This window comes from Ovis aries, chromosome 4, assembly GCF_016772045.2.
Source record: "Ovis aries strain OAR_USU_Benz2616 breed Rambouillet chromosome 4, ARS-UI_Ramb_v3.0, whole genome shotgun sequence".
In the NCBI taxonomy this organism is placed as follows: Eukaryota; Metazoa; Chordata; class Mammalia; order Artiodactyla; family Bovidae; genus Ovis; species Ovis aries.
The window spans coordinates 103,971,383-103,994,487 of NC_056057.1; the positions used below are offsets into that span (position 1 = coordinate 103,971,383).

At 45.2% G+C, this 23,105-nt stretch overlaps 1 protein-coding gene across 2 annotated transcripts in view; it reads right to left on the reverse strand.

Moving 5' to 3' along the window:
- KIAA1549 (KIAA1549 ortholog) overlaps positions 1 to 23,105 on the reverse strand; it is a 125,860-nt gene that overhangs the window by 33,697 nt on the left and 69,058 nt on the right. Inside the window, exons 10-14 of one of the 2 annotated variants that reach the window (XM_004008294.6) lie at positions 20,799 to 20,983; positions 9,802 to 9,998; positions 7,901 to 8,016; positions 3,283 to 3,485; positions 2 to 225 (exon numbers count right to left, since the gene is read on the reverse strand). In XM_004008294.6, the coding sequence (XP_004008343.3) occupies positions 2 to 225; positions 3,283 to 3,485; positions 7,901 to 8,016; positions 9,802 to 9,998; positions 20,799 to 20,983 (925 nt within the window). The remainder of the gene's footprint in view (position 1; positions 226 to 3,282; positions 3,486 to 7,900; positions 8,017 to 9,801; positions 9,999 to 20,798; positions 20,984 to 23,105) is intronic. The other variant, XM_042248890.1, reaches the window with a different exon arrangement.

The window sequence follows — 23,105 nt, forward strand, 5'->3', positions numbered from 1 at the left end:
CCTCTTCCTGGGCTCGATGAACACAGAGGGCACGCTGGCCGTGGGGTCCAGGATCTTGTCGATCTGCATCTGCGCCCTGCGGTACACGCGGTGCCGCTCCCGCGTGTCGCCCGATGACAGCTCGTCCAGCACGGGGAACTCGTAGTGCCCGCGGCGCTTGGCACGCAGCCGGATCTTGTTGCGATGGTGCTCGATCTCAGACTTGTGCCGCAGCGCCGTCTGGATCTGGGGAGCAAGACGGCCCGACCGTTTGCACGGTTCCAGGAACCCGCGCACAAAGTAGTCCGGAGGCATCCTGTGTCTCTCCCCTGCCCTCTCTCCGAGCCCCCCAAAGCTGTCCTAGGCTCCCAAGAGGCACCAAAGGGGTGACAGGGGCAGACACACCCACACCGGGTGCAGAGAGCCTGCCACCGTCCCCGAGCTGCCTCCGCAGCCTCCACGCGGTGCATGTGAGGGGAGAAGCCTCAGTACTGGCCCCGAAACATGCGTGCCTGTGCGCTCAGTCATACTTGACTCTCTTCAACCCCATGGACTGCAGCTCGCCAGGCTCCGCTGTCCATGGGATTTTTTTCAGCCAAGAATACTGGAGTGGGTTGCTAGTTCCTCCTCCACGGAATTTTTCCGACCCAGGGATCGAACCCATGCCTCTTGCATCTCCTGCACTGACAGGTGGATTCTGTACCACTGCGCGACCTGGGTAGGCCAAAAGTACTCAAATCCAGGAAATCGTCCAGTGGCAACTTTGAAGATGCTGAGGGGCAGTGATTCGTAGATGTAATTCTTCCTAAGCAAAGAGTAAATATTTTCCATACCCAATAGTATCATTACTTAATAAGTTTTTAAATTAAGACAGTTCAAAGATGATATTTGCACTATACAACAAAATAGCCATTTAATAATGATGTTTCAGTGTTACGAAACAAGCCCCCTGACAGGAGACCCCCTCCTCAATGAAGAAAATCAACAGGTATGGAAACACATCCTCCTGGCTCCATGGGGCGTGAACTAGGTCTGGAAGAGTCGGGGAGGAAGGGTAGTGGGCAGAGGGCGAGGGCCAGAAACAGGAATGCAGATGCAGGTCTAGGGGAAGGACGCCATGACTCTGGGAGCAGCCAGTCTGTCCGTCGGTGGTGGAGAACAGATGGGGAATGCCTGCCTTCATCAACGCACATCACCTCATTTTCTAAGCCCTTAGCTGCTTCAGAGAACTTAACCGCAAGTGAGATGGAGGGAGACAGAGGGAAAAAAGGGAAACCAAGATGAGACTCCAACTGGAAAGAGACAACAGGATGCTGTCCAAGATCGGACATGGTCCGCCATACCACAGCAGACCAGAAGCCATGTCCTCCTTGAGACTGTTTGAGAAGGAGGGTCAGCTAGATGAGAGTCTCGACAAACTTCCCAGCAGAACTCAGGAAGCCCCTCTAACTCTTTCAGGATCTGTTTTTTAAAATGCATGAGGTCTCACAGGAGGACTAAGATCTGCTAGGAATCTGTGCCAGAATCTCCTACGAAGAAAACATTTCCATTGAGATGTCCGTACCTACCATACAGGTAGGTCCACCAGAACGGATAACGCTCTTATTCCTAAGTTGGTTTTTCATTTTATGCTTCATGATCAGTATATATGTTTCCTATACCATATGTATCCATCAAATACATTTTTAAAAGATAGTAAAAGAACAAAGTGGAGATGAACGCTTTCCAGTGGTGAGGCCACAGACTGGTGAACTCCTTCTCTTCTCTTCTTTCGATCACACCGAGAAGCCACTCGAGAGTGCTTACTCACGGCTGGTGTGAGGCACCTGCAGCACTGGACTGACGGAAACAGGTCTAGGCTAGGATGGGGGTCATGTGAGCAACCCCAGGGCTCCTAAGCACTGGTGAGAAGGGACAGCACATGCCACCTTGAACCCATGACGCACGTTCTTGTGGTCACGTCCCTGGCAAGGAGCCAATGGAGAAGCAAAAGTGTAAGAACTCTTGATAAGACTTCTATAAGATAATCCACTTTAAGGATTCAGTTGTACTAATTATTACTTCACCTAGCAGAACTCACAAGAGCAGCAGGTATTTCTTAGAGGCAGGAAACTGACAGGCACGATGCTGTCGTGCATGTAGCCCTCAATACTATTCCCTGCACTCATGGTCCAGCCCAGGTCAAACTTCCCAAGCTCAACTTAACAGTGACGTGAGCTGGCCTTCTGATTCCAGAATCTTAGGAGGAAAGCAGATCTAACTCACTCTTCCAGGAGTCACTAGAACAGGGTATTTTACCAATCATGATTTAGATCTTGGGGCCAGAGCAGCTCTATCAGAGTTCACAGAATCTGTGGTCCCAAGACTATTCAGCGTTCAGTGATTCACTGGGAGAACCCTCAGGACTCAGCATTCAGTCCAATTTATTACAGCAAAAGGCTAGAAAGCAAAAGCAGCACAGGGGAATGGCACACAGGGTGAGGTCTGGAGGACCCAGGCACAAACTTCCAGGAGTCCTTTCCCAGTAAAGTTATGTGGGATGTGCTGAATTCCTCCAGCAATGACCTGTGACAACGCACGTGAAACGTCTATGAGGGAAGTTTATTAAATACTCAATGCTCACAGGGTCTTTACTGGAGACTGCTCACATAGGTACCCTCTGCCTAGCATGTACCAAAATTTCAGACTCCAGGAAGAGGTGTTCAGCATAAATCATGTTGTTTGTACAAAACTAGTTTAGGTACAGTGAGCCACTCCATTCTGGGAATGGTGGGGATCTTTCCAAAATCTAATTCCCAAACCCCAGCCACAGGCTAAGGCAGAGTACTTTCTAAGGCTAGCCGGCCCTGGTCTTTAACCTGCAATTTCCAAATGCGCCCCCTAGTGTCCATGATCAGTATCTGACCTAAAAATACTGAGTAGCAGATTTAAAGTTAAGAATAGTTGTGAGCAGCTCATGGGACTTCCCAGGTGGCACTAGTGGTAAAGAATTCACTTGATGAAGGAGACATAAGAGACTCGATCCTGAGTCAGGCAGATCCCCTGGAGGAGGGCACGGCAGTCCACTCCATTATTCTTGCCTGGAGAATCCCATGGACAGAGGAGCTGGTGGGCTACAGTCCATAGGGTCCCAAAGAGCTGGACACGGCTGAAGCAACTTAGCATGCACGCACATGAGCAGCTCATATCGTTAGCAACCTTTGACACTAACTTTCACTCATTTTTAAGCAGTAACCAAATCAGAATCTAAGGGGTTTTTTTTTTTTTTTTTTTAATACTATACTTTTCCATAAAACCAAATACCTCTTTGTTAATTTTGTTGGTTTCTGCCACACGGTCAGCCAGGATGGGGTGCGGAGCCGGAGGAGCTGGGATGGGCTGCATGGCAATCAGCTGGATCTTACTGGGGACCCGCCGACTGGCCTCCGAGGAGCGGGAGATCCTGTCCACGTGCTCGAAGATGGAGGCTGACGAATGCTGCTCGTTCCCTGAGCTGGGTGCTGCCCCTGGAAGAGAGGGAAGAGCAGAATCAATAAACACCACCACCCTAAGAAAAGAGCAAACCATCACAATTATGGATTATTTCCTAAAGGAGCCTTAGATGGGTACCAGACCAAAAACACATCCACAACTCCATGGCAGAATATTTGAAATGTCACTCTTTGAGCCTAAACTGTCTGGGTTAAATAGTGTCTCCTTCAACCTCAGTAATAATTACAGATATCTGTAGGGAAGATAAGAAAATCATTATGACACTTTGTGCCCCAGATGGTCCTGTTTAGTCTAAAGGTGTTTCAAAGTCTTCGGTAAGACAGGGTAAAGGGTAAGAGGAGCCTGAGGTTGGCCAGCCAGGAGTGATTTACAGAACGTGAAGGACATTTCTAACAGCTCGAACGTCCATGCTCATCTGGAGTGAGAGTGATATAAATTTAGTTGCCAAGGCAACTTACCGTCAAGAAAACAAAAGACCAAGGGGACTGTGGACCTGCTAGCAAGTACTGGTTAATGGTGAATGCTGCTGGCTTTTCGGTTCGAATGCAGCAAAAAATGAAGTTGAAGAGTCAGGAGAAGAAAAAGCTGCTGCTGCAAGGAATTAGTTCCCTCTTCACAAAGAGATGCAGATAACACTTGAAAAATGGTTAAAAGGGTAAATTGTATGGCTATATATATTTCACCACAATGAATTTTTTTTAAGTAATCAGAACGGCAAAGAAGAAAGACATTTAAATGTATAGAAAAAAGAAAAACACGTTACAATGTTAATAGAGACTGGATCTTGGTGTAATGGGTCATTTTCTACACTTTTTTGTATTTTCTATAATGAGGATTTTCTCTAGTCAGTATTACTTTTACAATAGAAATAATCTCAATAAACTTTTATTTTTAAAAGGCAAAGAGAGAGGTTAAGAAGGGCCGAATAGATGAAAAGAACTCTCCAGTTACATGCACTAAGATCCCTGATGCGTTTCCTCTAAGCCACAGTCACCTCTGGGATACTCTAACATTGCCTAAAAATAAATGGCCAAACACCAAAAGAGGGGCTTCCAGGGTGGCACTAGTGGTTAAGAATCCATCTGCCAATGCAGGAGATGCAAGAGACATGGGTTCCATCCCTGGGTCTGGAAGATCCCCTGGAGAAGGAAATGGCTACCCGCTCCAGTATTCTTGCCTGGAAAATTCCATGGGCAGAGAAGCCTGGCGGGCTACAGTCCAAGGGGTTGCAAAAGATTCGGACATGACTGAGCAGACACACACAGGCCAAGAGAAGGAGTGAGGGCATATAGAAACTGTTTCTAAACAAACGCCTGAGTTTTGAAACCTCAATCATAAGTGAAAAATATAAAGGTTTCCCCCTCAGTGTAAAAAAGTGTTGAGCAAAGCAGTAAGGAGTAGTAGTTGATATTTTATAGAAGGAATGCACAGCAGCGGGACACAAATCTTTCTATTTCCTCTCAATTTGAATTATATTCATTTATGTTCAGTAACACTCATCCCAAGTAATTAGAAATTACATACTTAACTCTGTGAATGAAGGTGTCTCTTAGCGAGGAGGCACACTTGTCTGCATTCAGGCTGTTCCTGGGCTTTCTTTCCCTGCCTGGAGGGAGCCTGACCCTTTGTATAATGCAAACACAGCCAGACAGCACCATTCACCAGGGAGCTACTCAAATTACAGGCATGAAGCCTGGTAGGAGATAATTAGCTCTATCAGATAAGGGCAGCCTTACTAAGCCAAACTTTTAAACCAACGGCAAATGTCACAAAGGGTGTCCCATTAAGTCACTGATACTGAAGGCAGAGGCGGCCTCCTCCAGGATGGTAAAAAAAAAAACCCAGGGTGCAAAGGTGACAGGAAGGAAGGCCCGCCTGCTCGTGCCATCTGCCTGCCTGGGTCCCTGGGGCTGCAGGCCCAGTACTGACTCCTGCCCTGCCCCTTCCCACCCCTCAATCGGATCCTCGCTCTGTAATTCACCAGCTGCAATAGGAGAAGCCGGAGATGCACAGAAAACCCTCAACTTCTAGACTGCCTGGAACTCAGCCCTTCCAAAAGGCTGAAAAGTGCGATATGTTGTTTGCCATATTTATACCTTAAACAGACATATATGTACCTCCATACACCTATATATATAAACAAACTGGATTAGTACACATATATTATTTTACATATAATAATACATATTTTTATTGTTTGCTATCCACCGCACAATTTTTTAAAAAACTACCTGGATAATAATGACAGTGGAAAGTACAAGGGCTACATAGATCAATGCTGCATGAATACTGCTTACTTAAGGCAAGCAGGTATTAAAATCTTTTCTCTTAAAAAATTATAAAACAAACAACAAAAAAAGTCAGGATAGAAATTATAGTGTAAGATGATGTCCACAGAACAGAATGACACAGCAAAGGGCAACCTGAATTATGGCAATACCAAAGCAACAGAACATTTATAAAGGAATATTAATTCCATTATCAATAAGTAAGTACATCTTTAAACCAAAATAGCAGCATGTGAGCCTTCTAGGACCCCCAAGAACATCTAGGCCACTTGTCTCCTTCCATAGTCAACTCTGAGCCCCAACACTGACATGCTTATTATTACCTGGATTTTGAATATATGGTGAGAGTGATATTTTATTTTTGTTAGCCATGTATAATATACTGGTTCTAATACTATTAGCAAGGATTGTTAAAGGGCTTTCCCGAAGGCTCAGTGGGTAAAGAAACTGCCTGCAATGCAGGAGACACAGAAGACGATGGTTTGATCCCTGGGTTGGGAAGATCCCCTGGAGGAGGAAGTCACAACCCACTCCAGTATTCTTGCCTAGAAAATCTCATGGACAGAGAAGCCTGGTGGGCTGCAGTCCAAAGGATCACAGAGTCAGACACAACTGAGCGACTAAGCACAGAAGGAGTTAAAAGCAGGAGCTAAAGAGGAAGGTTTTCTTAGACATACAATTAACAGAAATTAAGAAGCTCCAGAGCTGATTTTTTTTTTCCCCATATATTTCTTTCCCAGGATAAAAATTAGATTTTAATCCTGTCTATCTGAAACAGTACCCCTGTTACCATGGTGCTAATTTCTAAGATTCTATGAAATTAGATCATTAGATCTAAAGAAAAAAATTCTTCCCTTATTCTAAGGTTTTTCTTTTTTGCTTTTGTTTTTAACACCAAAAAAGAAACAACTGGAAGGCATCTCAAAAATCAGCTAGTTTAGTCCCAGGGGAGTTCCCACAACTAAGGGACACACAAGGTCACAAACATGACAGTGGATGAAACAGGCCCTCCAGCTTCTGCCCATAATCTATTCATTTATAGAATATGGCTCAGTCTGTACTACAATTTTATACAGAGATATTTGTAATGGAAAATGTTAAGTATACAAATTACTATTGAAAATTATATCCTGGTAATTCCCTGGACGTCCAGTGGTTAGGACTCTGCAGTTTCACTACCAAGGGCTTGGGTTCAATCCCTAGTTGGGAGCTAAGATCCCAAAAGAGGCGTGATACAACCAAATAAAAAAATTATCAAATGATATCCAGAGACACTTCCATTTTCTTTGCACTACTAAAACACAACCCTGAAATATAAATAAAGCTCCAGCAAGTACAAGAGCATTTATTTAACAGAATCTATTAAACTAACACCAAAGTTACCCTGTCATCAGGCCAAAAAAGGTTCCAAGTCTAGTAAGACCGATGAGCTAAGTTCTACTGCAAGACATATGAGTTTTAAGACAATACTGTTTAGAAGGGGAGTGAAGTACATTTCAAACCTGGCCTAAGAAGCGACAGCATCTGACAACACACACAACCATCTGACCACACTCAACTACCTACTGGAAGACAGACCTAGGACATGGACCAAATACAATGCCCTTGGACCTAGAATAAATAATCAACCTTCTGACAGTGACAGCTGTGAAATACTTAAACGGGATCCTAAGAAGGTCACTGAATCCTGGATGCAGTTTTAATTGGATTCCTCCTTATCCTTTGAAGAGGAAAATTGTTAGGACCCCAAACTAGATTCAAACATGACCAGTTATCTCAAAACACACATCAGTGAATCTCTTAACTTCTAGCCTGGCCCACCAGCTCAAAGCAGGCACCGATATAGTGTTAGATGGTGACAATTAATCTGAAAAATCCACTGTATGAATGACGAATATTCTAATGCACAGGGCTTTTTTACATTCTGCATTTGAAGTAGTATAAGAGCCTAGCCTACTGGAACCTCATAATGACTTTTTTTTTTCCCCACCACACTGCAGGGCTTGTGGGATCTTAGTTCCCTGACCAAGGATCAAACTCACACCCTCTGCGATGAAACGGCAGAGTCCAAACCACTGGACTGTCAGGGAAGTCCCTCATAATTACTACTTTTAAAGTGGAGAACAAGAAGGGTCACAGACCACTCTGTGGGGCTCTGTGGGACTTGCCATCGGTCACAGCTCCTGGAGTCTTGTCCCCCACTTCCCTCTCACTGGACTCTTCACTTACTGTGGAGTCAGCATCCGAGGGAGAAACTCTGCAGATACAAAACAAATGCAGATGTTAGGAAAAAGAAAGAAAGCAGGCAGAAAGGTCACATTTATCTGGATGTGGAAGTCAGGCTTCTGGGCAAAACTGAGAGAAGTCAAAGAGTCCAAAACCCTGTTTCGAGGCGCAGCAACTTCAAGGACCTCAGTGACAGCATGGTCACCTTTTGAGGACAGCATGAGATGCCTCACTAAATGGCTCAGCAGACTCATTTCAACAAATGCTAGAAAACCAAGTACTTGCTGGAGGACAGTCCCCCCAGCTCCCAGGGGAAACCTGGCAATCTGGGACTGCTGTGGGTTGAATCAGAGGATCTGGGATTCAAGTTTGGTTAGGGGTTAGCTGGGCCTGCAGAATTTCTAGGAAGCCAGGGTCATTCTGTAGTCACCCCATATAACTCCAAATCTTTGGAGGAAGCCTACACTTCAAACACAAAGGCAATGATTATCACTGTTAATTGATTCTATATATAAAAAGCAACTGTGTCACAGAACCCAAGTTGCTCCAGGATTCACTGAAAAGCCTTAATCAGTTAACAGCCCTTCTCTTTGAACTTTCTGAAATGCCCAGACATTCTAGTGCCCTTGAGGGATGCTAAACTCTGATATCAACCATGCAGACCATTGAGATGTTGTGACTAAGTGTCTAGGCTGAGGCTTCCAGAGGAGAAAAAAAGACTTTATTAAATTGTACTAGCATATTCAATAATCTTTAATGATTTGATTTATTCTCACTCTGCAAAATAATTAAGCAAATGATCTCTCTCTACATTATTCATCTTCTTTTGTAAAGATCATGTTCTAACATTCATTAAATTCTTAAAACTAGGCCAGAAGGCCTGGGGTATGTTTTCTGATAAATCAGAAATTACAATGTCATTTTGAATGTTGGTATGATCACACACTTTTCCCCCTCTCAACAGAAAACCAGAATTTGGTGTTCCAAAGCTCAAAAGAAGGCTGATAATTTGAGGCTTCAATACCAAAGCCTCATCACGCTTTGAACTAAAGCCAAGTTAATAAAATCTGACCCTGAACATTGTCTTCTTTAGAGAAGGGCAGCCCGTCTCACAGGGTCATAGGGTCACAGTAGGTAGTCTGTTAACAGCACGGTCCACCCTGTGTACTGTTAACAGCAGTACCCCGTGTGCTTAATGTTGGTAGGAGGAATGGGAATTAACTGGGAAAGGGGAGCTGGGCAGGGGAGTGGGGAGCAGGGCGATGAAGAATCCATGCACACATGCTAAGAAGGGTGACAAGAGTGGCCGATGAGAAAAGCCAAGCAAAGAAGGTAGGGTGTGACGAAGGTCACCTGCAGACTGAGCGAGGAAGCCACAGCCCCAGCCGCTGGCGTAACAGTCAAGGGCAGAGCCAGTGCTGGCCAAGTGTGTATCATAAGCCAGGCACTTTTTATACATTTTCGTACATTATTCCTAACATCACCTCCATAGGGCCTAGCGTGGTCACCCCAGAATATATACCCTCGAGCTGGTCAATCCCTAATGAAGTTCCAGGGGAACCATCAAACCATATGGGTCGGTGATTCATAACCTTACCCACTTTGGGGAAAGAAAGCACATGGGCCTCCTCTGGGAGTCCATTAGAGTGGATCAAGGGCCCTTGGGGGTGCTGATTTTGGGGGCCAATCTCATCAGTCTTCCAGGCTGCAGACTTGGGCAACATTCACCGTCAGCCCTTCTGCTACTGGAAACTAACAAACGGAAAACAGAACCACAGGTCACGATAGAGAACAATACAGAAAGCCCAGTAAGAACCTTCCTCTGTGACGGATGTTCTTGGAAGGGATCTTTGCCTTGGGGCTCGGCACATCTCCGTTCTCAGAGGGCGTGGTGTGGTCCTTCACGGGTCCCGGCAGTGGTGCTGGCTCGTGAATGATCAGTATGTCATCCTTATTGTGCTGACCCAGGTGCTGCTTAGCGAAATCGAAGCCCTTCACACTAGGGATCTGCAACTGAAACACACACACACACACGTACACATGAGACAGTCAAGCTGATGGCGAGTGCCAGCTTCTGACCCAAAAGTGTGCTTGCAATCTTACCCATCAAATTCAACATGCATCTTTAGAACACTGACCCGTGCAAGAAGTATACCTTGAGTTTGCAGAAAAGACAGATACTTGCTACAGGTTAAAATACAGAGATTAAAAAGTCAGACCACGATACAAGACATCACAAGACAATGCCTGACCACTGTCACAGCAGTGACCCAAGCCCGGGTAGTGGCATGGGGCAAGACTCTTCTCAGAGAACAGGGACTTGTGCCAGGACTTGGAGGACAGACCAAACACAGCAATAAAAGAGGTGGCTACTCAGAGAATGTGCTCAATTGCGTCAGGGGCCAGAGAAGACTTGAGATCTGGTAAAAGATCACATTAGCTGCACTAGAAGGGTCAGAACGGAGGCAAATGAGAGAAGGCCAGACTGTAATACCCAGGGGTGGGTATTAACTGTTTCCTTTACTCGGCTTGCAAAGTGGAGGAAAATAAGCCACATATTAGTAGTGGTCCCAAGGGTCTCTTTGGCAGGAATCCCCCATGCAATTCCATCAGGCTGAATTCTACACCCACAGAGAGTGCCATCAGTCAGAAGACAAAGTCCAACCCATCTAAGGAGCTGTTCTAGACAATATACTGCATGTGGAAGTGAAAGGTTTTGCTGATTTGCACTAACTTGACGCACAGGTGAGTGACAACATCAGTGGCTTCTATCTGTGATCTCTAAGGTCTTTCAGCACTAAAAAGCTAGGCTGGATGGGTAGAAGGAAAGCAGTCTGCAATACCGACTTACGCCAGCAGAGGGGGACAGCACTTGATATAAATCATGCTTACAAAAACGCTGCTTGGAAACAAAAGGCAAAGACTGGCATGCCTATATTTTCTAAATTAATAACATCTTGTTACCAGCAGTCAGCTTCACCACACACAAGCAGATTGTGCGTGGTGCACATTTCTTGGCTCAAAAATGTTGTTTCCCAAACAATGAGCCCAAACCTGCACCTGCATGTCTCCCCCTACCTCCCAGTCATCGACACTGGGGCTCCGTAAATCTCTGGGACTGTGGGCTTCCCAGGTGGAGCGAGTGGTATAGAATCTGCCTGCCAATGCAGGAGACACAGGAGACAGGTTCACTCCCTGGGTCGGGAAGATCCCCTGGAGGAGGAAATGGCAACCCGCTCCAATATTCCTACCTGGAAAATTGCGTGGACAGAGGAGCTTGATGGGCTACAGTCCATGGGGTCGCAAACAGTCAGGCACAACTGAACATCCATACACACACACCTTCCTGGGGGTGTGTGTTCCTTTTAAAGCAATCAAACTCGAAACAGACAACCTCTGTAGATAAACTTCTGGTTCCTCCTTTCTCAAGAATCCTTCTCCTGCTTTACAGGAAAGGCACATCTCTCATCCATGGGGCTGCTTTTACCCCAGCTACACCTCATTTTAGCTCCATAAGTTTCCTCTAAATGAGAGAGTAACAGATATCAACAATAGTCATCTAATCATAACCCAAAATCTCCTCTTTTGAAAGTTAGGATGATTTGCTTTTATCAAAATTGAAGGAAGAACCACAGATTGCCTCCTCTAAGCAAAGGTCTCTAAAGTGAATAAGCGAAAAAATATACACAGCATCGCCTCCTTGGTACAGTCTGTGTAGCCAGGTCTAGGAACTAAACACCTGCCCTGATATACTCTTAGGTTTATATAAGAAACATACATAAGTGGGAAGCAGCTATATAGTACAGGAAGCTCAGCTCGGTGCTCTGTGCTGACCTAGAGAGGTGGGTGGGAGGCTCAAGAGGAAACTTACAGCTGATTCACACTGTTGTAAAGCAACACAATACTGTAAAGCAATTATCCTCTAATTAAAAACAAGTTTTTTAAAAAACTGAAAAAAAAAAAAAGATGAAAACCTTGGCAAGAAAAAATGAAACATATATGTACATCATAGGGGGACAAAATTTGCTACCCCCAAATGTCTCTTGAGAGTCCCTTGGACAGCAAGGAGATCCAACCAGTCAATCCTGAAGGAAATCAATCCTGAATATTCATTGGAAGGACTGATGCGGAAGCTTCAATACTTTGGCCACCTGATGCGAAGACCCTGATGCTGGGAACGAATGAGGGCAGGAGGAGAAGTGGGTAATAAAGGACAAGACGGATGGCATCATGGACTCAATGGACATGAGTCTGAGCAAGCTCCAGGATACAGTGAAGGACAGGGAAGCCGGGCGTGCTGCAGTCCATGGGTACGGGGGTGGCGGGGAGGGTGGCACAAAGCGTCGGACCCTACTGAGCAACTGAACAAAAATGTCTTTTCGGCAGGTGCATTATTTGAAGATGAAAACAGTTCAGTTCAGTCGCTCAGTCATGTCCAACTCTGCGACCCCATGAACTGCAGAACACCAGGCCTCTCTGTCCATCACCAACACCTGGAGTACACCCAGACTCATGTCTATCGAGTCCATGATGCCATCCAGCCATCTCATCCTCCGTCGTCCCCTTCTCCTCCTGCCCCCAATCCCTCCCAGCATCAGAGTCTTTTCCAGTGAGTCAGCTCTTCGCATGAGCTGACAAAGTACTGGAGTTTCAGCTTCAGCATCATTCCCTCCAAAGAAATCCCAGGGTTGATCTCCTTCAGAATGGACTGGTTGCATCTCCTTGCAGTCCAAGGGACTCTCAAGAATCTTCTCCAACACCACAGTTCAAAAGTATCAATTCTTCAGCTCTCAGCTTTCTTCACAGTCCCACTCTCACATCCATACATGACCACTGGAAAAACCATAGCCTTGACTAGATGGACCTTTGTTGGCAAAGTAATGTCTCTGCTTCTGAATATACTATCTAGGTTGGTCATAACATTTCTTCCAAGGAGTAAGCATCTTTTAATTTCATGGCTGCAATCACCATCTGCAGTGATTTTGGAGCCCCAAAAAATAAAGTCTGACACTGTTTCCACTGTTTCCCCATCTATTTCCCATGAAGTGATGGGACCGGATGTCAATATCTTTGTTTTCTGAATGTTGAGCTTTAAGCCAACTTTTTCACTCTCCTCTTTCACTTTCATCAAGAGGCTTTTTAGTTCCTCTTCACTTTCTGCCATAAGGGTGGTATCATCTGCATATCTGAGGTTACTGATATTTCTCCCGGCAATCTTGATTCCAGCTTGTGTTTCTTCCAGCCCCACGTTTCTCATGATGTACTCTGCATATAAGTTAAATAAGCAGGGTGACAAAATACAGCCTTGACATACTCCTTTTCCTATTTGGAACCAGTCTGTTGTTCCATGTCCAGTTCTAAAACTAACTGTTGCTTCATGATCTGCATATATAGGTTTCTCAAGAGGCAGGTCAGGTGGTCTGGTATTTCCATCTCTTTCAGAATTTTCCACAGTTGATTGTGATTCACACAGTCAAAGGCTTTGGCATAGTCAATAAAGCAGAAATAGATGTGTTTCTGGAACTCTCTTGCTTTTTCCATGATCCAACAGATGTTGGCAATATGATCTCTGGTTCCTCGGCCTTTTCTAAAACCAGCTTGAACGTCAGGAAGTTCACGGTTCATGTATTGCCAAAGACTGGCTTGGAGAATTTTGAGCATTACTTTACTAGCATGTGAGATAAGTGCAATTGTGCGGTAGTTTGAGCATACTTTGGCACTGCCTTTCTTTGGGATTGGAATGAAAACTGACCTTTTCCAGTCCTGTGGCCACTGCTGAGTTTTCCAAATTTGCTGGCATATTGAGTGCAGCACTTTCACAGCATCATCTTTCAGAATTTGAAATAGCTCAACTGGAATTCCATCACCTCCACTAGCTTTGTTCATGGTGATGCTTTCTAAGGCCCACTTGACTTCACATTCCAGGATTTCTGGCTCTAGGTGAGTGATCACACCATCGTGATTATCTGGGTTGTGATGATCTTTTTTGTACAGTTCTTCTGTGTATTCTTGCTATCTCTCCTTAATATCTCTGCTTCTGTTAGGTCCAGACCATTTCTGTCCTTTATTGAGCCCATCTTTGCATGAAATATTCCCTTGGTATCTCTAATTTTCTTGAAGAGATATCTAGTCTTTCCCATTCTGTTGTTTTCCTCTATTTCTTTGCATGTTCTTTTCATTATAGGGGACTGGAATGAAAAAGTAGGAAGTCAAGAAACACCTGGAGTAACAGGCAAATTTGGCCTTGGAATGTGGAATGAAGCAGGGCAAAGACTAATAGAGTTTTGCCAAGAAAATGCACTGGTCATAGCAAATACCCTCTTCCAACACAGAAGAGAAGACTCTACACATGGACATCACCAGATGGTCAACACCGAAATCAGATTGATTATATTCTTTGCAGCCAAACATGGAGAAGCTCTCTACAGTCAACAAAAACAAGACCAGGAGCTGACTGTGGCTCAGATCATGAACCCCTTATTGCCAAATTCAGACGTAAATTGAAGAAAGTAGGGAAAATCGCTAGACCATTCAGGTATGACCTAAATCAAATCCCTTATGATTATACAGTGGAAGTGAGAAATAGATTTAAGGGCCTAGATCTGATAGATAGAGTACCTGATGAACTATGGACAGAGGTTCGTGACACTGTACAGGAGACAGGGATCAAGACCATCCCCATGGAAAAGAAATGCAAAAAAGCCAAACGGCTGTCTGAGGAGGCCTTACAAATAGCTGTGAAAAGAAGAGAAGCGAAAAGCAAAAGAGAAAAGGAAAGATATAAGCATCTGAATGCAGAGTTCCAAAGAATAGCAAGAAGAGATAAGAAAGCCTTCCTCAGCGATCAATGCAAAGATGAAAACAAGCAAGGCCCAAAAGACTCAGGAAAAACTCTGATATTCACCCCTCCCCCACTCATCTAACTGCCTTCAAAATACAGACAGAGGACTTATTCCAGAAAGAGAGCTATCACCTTTCCTCTCTGGGCCCCTGTCTCTGCAAGACTCAGCAAGACTTAATTACCAAACCTTTGCTTTTCCATCTCCCTGCGAACTGCCTTCCTCCCCTCTACAGTCCCAACCCACTGCCTCTGACACCCTCTCTCGTCTTCAGCCGCTGGTGTATTTAAGGTGAGCACTCTGGCCGTTGCGGTGCGTTGCTCAGTTCCATAGGTGGGTCTCTCCTATGAACCTGCACTATTGAACCTTTCTGTGATTTCCTCCTGTCAATCTGTCTCAGGTCAATTTAATTTGTAGACCAGCCAGGAGAACCTAGAAAATTCCTTCCTCCCCGACAACGTCAAAATGCTTCATACATGCAAAGGCACCATACAAATGAGACTAACAGCGATGTTTTTGCTGTTGGTCGATGAAAGATCATGGAGTTGATATGAATAGTCAGTTGAGAGTTCTCAGAGACCAGATAAAGCTATAGATATAAATTTAGATACAGAATGTTTTAATGCAGCAACGTGACCCGTGGTAGACCCCAATAAATATCTGATGACTGAACAAATTTTAAAAGGGTCACCAAACTTGCTGGATTTTGTGGGGAACCAAGAAAAGGGTATCATCATATATGATATTGCAGACATCCTAAACGAAATACACATCCGTTACAGCTTTGAAGTCCTGTTGGCTTTGGTTCATTCCAACTAGCATCTTTAAATACGTTCATTAGATCCCTGACTTCTCTCAGGCTGGGTGAGTCGTCTCCTCCTATGACAATAGAGATTTGGCAACCAGTCTGTGCTTATACACAAAACAAAGGCCATCTCCACACAGAAGGAAAAAATTAGAGAAAACACTGTTCCCCTCACTTATGGAACTATTAACTCCCTTTGTTTCATCCCTGTTTCCCAGAACACTTTTTCTAGTTTTTCCATGTCTTAAAAAAATCTATAGAGTTAGGTCTGGTGTACTGTGCTTCCAGCCTTCACATACAGAAATAAGCATCAATCAGCATTTTATAAAAGAGCCAAGATTCATGAGCGCTTTCAATATTCCTATTAGGACCCAGTTTTTCTAAGGAAAGACAGCTCTTTTGTTCCTTCTTTAATGTATCACAGAGGAGACAACCCCACTGTCTGTGTCTCACTGGAATACATCGCTGACAAGTTGGGGTGGGCTGGTACGGCAGGTCAGCCAAGTAACAGGAGAGACGCCAGATTAATTTTAAAATGTGTGAGCCATAAATATAATGTGACCCAGATGGAACAACGCAGAGTGAAGTCCCCGGGACTCGGGTTAGCCTGAGCCCCTTAGGAAGGAGCAGTTGAGATGACAATGGAAACCGCAGAGCTGATCCCCAAAGTGGCTGAACAAAAACGCACCACCTCCAAAAGAGCGCCATCGTTTAAGCGCTTGCTGTTTGACAGACGTGGTTAGTGAAAAGCCACCATGGCCACCGCGCTGTTTCCACTGAAGAAGTGAAGACAAGGCAAGCCTACTGCCACCCCAGGTCTCCACTGCAGCCCAGTGTGGGGCCACAGCTCACCCCGAGGTCTAGGAGGTGGACAAGCAGTTCTCCAAGATCCTCCCACCCCCAGGCCCCAGGGAGTCCTGGTCAGCTGACCGAGGGCACTCTGGACCCACCAACACTTTAGGTGTTAGCACGATCCTTGCAGAGAAAGGATGAGATGAACTCTGCTCAGATGGAAGAAACTCTCACTTCAAGAAGCTTCACTTCAACCCGTTGATCACACTGCCCTCTTTAGGGACTGTTTCAAACATCAGTCTGTCCAGGGGATTCCCTGGTGGCCCCATGGTTAGGAATCTGCCTTCCAATGCAGGGGACACAGGTTCGATCCTTGGTCGGGGAATTAAGATCCCCTATGCTCGGGGGGGGACAGCCCACGCAGCACTGTAACTACTGAGCCCATGAGCTCCAGAGCCTGGGCACCACAGCAGGAGGAGCTCCCGCCAGAACCAGAGACAGCCTGGGCGCCACAGCAGGAGGAGCTCCCCCCGGAACCAGAGACAGCCTGGGCGCCACAGCAAAGAGCCCACGCGCCACAGCAAAGAGCCCACGCAAACACCAAAAGACCCAATGCAACTAAATTTAAAAACAAAGCTACTCTCCCCGCTCTCCCAAGCTACTCTCCCCGCTGAGAACCCCTCAGTGCTCCCTCAAGCCGACAGCATCACCTCCACCCCTTGACACGTCCCATAAACCCTCCGAGCCTGGCTCCTGCCTACAGTTGTCACCTCGGTGTTGGCTGTGCCCTTCGTTCCATTCACCTTCGCCCCATCCTTCCTGCCGTCCACACCTGCCCTCCCCCACTGCCTGGGCCCACTTCCTCTGGCTTCCCCTCCTCAACCTCCAAGCTTCAACCCTATATCTGAGCTGCCACAGAGCCCTGGACAGACACGCTGCTGTGTGTCAGCTTTGAGCCACTTCCTCCCTCACGAAAGCCCTTGAAGGCAGATTGGTTTAGGTGGTTTAGTCGCTAAGTCGTGTCCGACTCTTGCGACCCTGTGGACTGTAGCCCACCAGGCTCCTCTGTCCATGGGATTTTCCAGGCAAGGATACTGGAGTGGATTGCCATTTCCTTCTCCAGGGGATCTTCCTAACCCAGGCATCGAACCCAGGTCTCCTGCATTGCAGGTAGATTCCTTACCGACTGAGCTACGAGGGAAGCCCCTTGAAGGCAGGGACCACATGTTATCTGTGCTTGTCATGCAGCCCGACCCTGCTTGGCTGAGAGCAAAGGCTCGGCATTTGGTGAATGAACACGCGGCATCTGAGGCAGCCCCATCCAGCCGCCCATGGTGCCCGCGAGCCGGGAACCAGGTCCCAGGCCAACCACGGGGTGTGGACTGTCCCCATCAGAAGGAACAAGTTTTCACGGAGCAGGCAACATCTAAGCCAATGCTGTTCATGTCTTTAAATAGAACCTCAACAGGGCGAGGCGGGTCCAAGCTGTAATTTTACTGGTAGCAGTAAAAAGTGATGCCTTTGGGCTACAGATTAAAGAGAATACAGATAAAAAGAAAGACATGCGTTAGGGTTTTTGTTTTTGTTTTTTTATCACTCAAAATTTTAAGAGACTCTGCCTCAAAATAGGATGGCTTCTCTCTCTTATCATATTTCGAAACTAATCTACTCCCAGACAATAGGAAGAGGTTTCCTTCTGGTTACAAGAAGAAAGGGGTGTGGATTTGGGGTCAGCAGATTTATTGTTTCCAGATGTTTGCAGCTCTGGGATTTGCTAAAAGATTTCAGAGAACAGCAGTGAAACAGCATAAAGGGGCGGGGTGAGCAGAGCAGAGAGAGAAAACAGAGCCACACTAGAAGGAAAAAGGGCCTCTGCTCTTTTGAGTCACAGGGAAGACAGCATCTTTGCAAAGTGCCCTGAAGAATAGGCTAGAGGCACTTTACTATTGTCAGATAATCTTAGAAGAAACACTTATGAAGCAGAGATGCTTGTTTTTAAACTAAATGGATATCATCATTTTCTTATTAAAAAAACATGACAAGATCCAAACGATGGGCTCTTATGCCAGCCAAACAAAGACCCTGCTATGCTCCTAACCAAGTCAAGGACACCTGTTCTCTTGGGGAATCCTTGGTACAAAAAACCCTTCCTGAAAAGATGGTGTAAAAGTGAATACGCCAATCCATGCAGCATGTGCAGAAAAACACAACTCCAGAGGCGGAAAGTTCTATTGGCAACTGTTCATTTGCGGTATAGCAGCATCAGTGGTTAGCATGTTTCCGAACAGTCCGTTGTGAACTTCAGGGATGTGGTTCTCGTGACAGTTTACTGAAGTGAGAGACAATGGATAGGAGTGTCCACAGGAGTGTTTATGTGAGGAAGCACAGCACAGTACAGACCCAGATACAGAACCGTCTACACTGCTACATCTCTCTGTAACAGTGCTCTTTCACCAGAACCTGAAACATCTCCAAACCGCCTGCTGATGTCGTCACGGTGAAAGTCACACGACGAGTCGTCAAGGACTTTACCCCCCCAGGTTTTTTCTGCGCTATTCACCAGTCTGACAACAAAACAACCTTAGCAGACTATGTCAATAATAAATGAAGATGGGTAATAAATATGACCTTAATGTATAAACTGCTTCCAAAATGCTGGATAACCATAAGCTTGCAATTTAATCAAGAGTTTGCATTTCTTAGTTAAATCATAAGAAGAAGAAAGCGCTTCATCTACTTTTACAAGCAAAATAAATTTAAAATACTTTTTTTCATCCATCAGAACTTCCCTGGTGGTCTAGTGATTAAGATTCCACACTTTGGATGCAGGGAATGTGGGTTCGATCCCTGGTCTGGGAATTAAGATCCCATATGCTGCACAGTGTGGCCAAAGAAACAACCCCAAAAATGACTTTAAATAGTGCTGAATTAATTTGGGCTTCCCTGGGGGCTCAGCTGGTAAAGAATCCATCTGCAATGCAGGAGACCTGGGTTCGATCCCTGCATTGGGAAGATCCCCTGGAAGAAGAAAAGACTACCCACTCCAGTATTCTGGCCTAGACTGTATAGTCCATGGGGTTGCAAAGAGTTGGACGTGACTTTCACTTTCACTTTTTTCATCCATCAGGTCTAGGTTTATTACGTACAGGATTTTTTTATACCCAGAAAATCAGAGTAAAATTAGAAGGTTAATAGGGTGATCCTTTATTTCCTATTCCTCTGCCTCTTGCTTGCTTTTTCTCACCAAACTCTTAGAGACCATTGAGTCCTCTAAATGTGTGACCCATAGTGGATACATGTTATCAGAGCTGGCAACCACCACTTCTCATGCCCTGGGTGAGGCTGACAGGTGTGCTGAGCTCAGAGCTTGCACCTAACCAGCTCTTCTCTTACTTGGCATGTTCATGCTTCACCAGAGGAGCCAGATACTGACCAAGATGCTGTGTCTTTGCTCTGAAACTTACATGTGACAAATATTGCAGACACTGTTGAAACATAAGTATGAGAAGGGAACTGCTATTATAAAAACTAAAAACTGCTATTACAAATTTCTAAGGAATGCCTTGGAAAGACATGGAAAAGGAGCTGCTAATAAAGAAAGAAAGAAACTGCTATCAAATTAGGTATAAGTTAATTAACTCTAAAAGACTGCAGAGTAGGGTTGGGTAGGGGGGACATGGGAAAAAAAATAGAAAATTTTGTGCTCAGGTTGTTTCGTTCTTCCCTAAAGTATCCCGATCTGGAAACCGCAGCTGATGCATTTTGTGTGTTGTTAACAAGAAAGACCACACAGAATTTCTTTTGGTTGACTAGTATTCCAAATTTTTTTGAAGATTGTCCAAAAAATTATGTACATACATACATATATTTATATATATATATACATATAAAGTCAAAATGAAAAAGGCACATATTACCACTTTTTAGTGATTCAGTGCTCTTGATCAAGGTGGGTAAGCAGGCTTGCAATAACGTAGACAGAAAATAAAGGAGCTGCCCAGCGAGGCTGTAGATCAAAGAAAACCTTCCTTGGTTCTTGCTCTCTGAATGTATCCAGGGTTAAAATAGATCAGAATTCATGCACAGAATGGATATGATTTTGTAACTGAATATCTCAAAAATAAGATCACAGTGGAACTCAGAGCCTGCAGCATTGCTAAGCCTTTACACAGCTGCTTTTTCTGGGCAGCTATGGAACACTACAGAAGACCTGGGTTTCAGCAAACAAACGTGGAAGTAAAGGGACATCACCACTAGGGCTGGAAGATTTCCTGACTAGCTCCTCTCCCCATCCTTCAATACCAGGAATCTGAACTCGTCCCATCCCAGCCCACGAAACGCTCATATGAACGTGGCGGTGGAGGGGCCACCCCTTACCTTCTGACGCTGCTGAACATTGGCCACGGTGTCAGGCTGAAAGTCCAGCTTGTCCGTGCGGCAGAGCTTCCAGTAGAGGATGATGACAATCACCAGCACTACCAGCGCCGGCACAACCACGCCCACGATGACCCAGAGGTTGCTGCTCTGGGACTCGGGGGACGGCCTCTTCACCCTGTCCACAGCTGCACACGAGAAAGCAAGGTCTCCCAGTGAGTCCTCTGCACTCCTTTACTGGACAGTGAATGCCCCGCCTACTAGCAGAAACCCTCCCACGTCATTTCAGCTCAAGACAACAGGGAGAGATGATGACCCCCTGAAGACAAAAAAGCAGGATGCAGTAAACACAACCCAGGATGTTCCAGCTACAACACAGCAAGGATCACAGCAACATACATGACATGTCTAAAGGAACATCGCTAATTCAACGGCCAAGCGAGGTTGATTCCAGGTCTCCTGACGTCCAGTTTAGTCTCCTGACGTCCAGCTTATTCTACCAGGTCCCTCCCTAAATTCTCGCTGCAGGAAGATTTCTAATCCACACCAAAAATCAGAAATCCCAGTAAGGGGTCTGTGAGCACTGTCTTCATTCCTCATCTGGGTCTCTCTCTAAGCCCTTGAAATAGGACTTTGTATTGAAACTGCTTTACTTAAGGTACAGCTGTCAATTTTACAACTGCACTAAAATATTTAAGTTTTTTTTTTTTGGATGTGGATCATCTTTAAAGTCTTTATTGAATTTGTTAAAATTTTATGTTTTATGTTTTGGCTTGTTGGCATGTGGGATCTTAGGTCCTCAACCAGGGATCAAACTCACACTCTCTGCACTGGAAAGTAAAGTCTTAACCACTGGGCTGTCAAGGAAGTCCCCTCAACTAACATTCTGAATCCTCCACCCTCCGCCCCCCTACCTCCCACCGCCCCCCATCTTCCATGGCCTGGGGCGATCACGCTGCCATTACTTTGTCCTCCTCAACTTCCTTCGCGGGCTCCTCTCCCTAACCCAGCCTCCAGTACTGGGCCCTCATGCTCTTCATTTTGTATTCCTCCTCTTGCAAGATTCAGCTCTTCTTAAAAGCGCAACTCTTTTCGGTGCTTTTAAAGCTCAGGTTCCAATTACCAGGCTCTGGAAACCAAAACACCCCCTCCCCTCTGCCCAGCTCCCTCATCCATTACGGTCACTTCACAACAACCTCTCCATGACAACGGTGGATTCCCCTTGTCTAAGTTCTTTTGTCCTTGGATGTCTTTGTCTTATAAACAGTACTGTGCTATTCTTTCAAAATGCATGTTATTATGCATTATGTTATTACATAAATGTATCATCTTGATATACAATACCACTTCGCTCATTAATATGGTCATGACTGTGCTTTGTTCAAACACAACCTCAGTCCTCCTAGGCAAGGACTAAGTTTTCTACTTTTTTCATATCCTGTAATGGTTAACACATGCTACGGGATCAGAATGTTTTCACTCGAAGGTGTAACAATAAACAAAGATGCTTAGTGCTGGTTTAAGTCTGAGTTTAGGCCCCTGAGTGACCAGGGAGGGGAGAAGCCCTTTAAAGCACGGGCACTCTGAAAGAAGCACAAATTACAAAGCAAAGACTCTGCAGGAAACAGGGAAAGTGACAGGGTGTTAATATTTGGCATCTTTTAGTTTGCCATGAATATAGTTTGTATATGTAGTTTATTTTGCATGAAAACAACTGACAATACTGGAGTTACACAACCAAACTGAGGAGCTGGGACAACTAGAGACTCTTCTTAGTTCTAACCTAGTAAAACCCTGTGACTCATCAAAATGAGGGCCTGACATGGGGTCCACAGCTGTTTTAGGGGCTGGTTCTAGTCTTGGCTGAGGCTTCCAATCCCAGGACTGCTACCCCTGTGGTCTTCAGCACAAAAATGAGCCAAAGAGAGGTGCAAGAGCAGATGGAAGTAGCCTTGAAAAGTGCCCAGAGCCTACTGCAATGCATCTTTTCTTAAAAAGTGAGTGCTCAGCTGGAGTGGGGCACTCATCCAACAGTTAGAAATACCATCTATGAAGAATTGCGAGTAAGTGTTTCATTATTTTTTCTGGCTGCTTTGAAACAGAACACACCAATATACAATCATCTCTCAAATATACAAACACAAACCACCAGTGGTTAATTGCTTCAACTCTCCCATGATCACCTATAAAATGGAGCAAGTGTGCCCACTGGCCCTCATCTTCGTTAGTTTCCAAGAACAGCTCTTACAAAGAACATTCCATTATTGAGGATCATTTCAAAGCTGTCGTTTTTTAAGGACTGCCTTCATC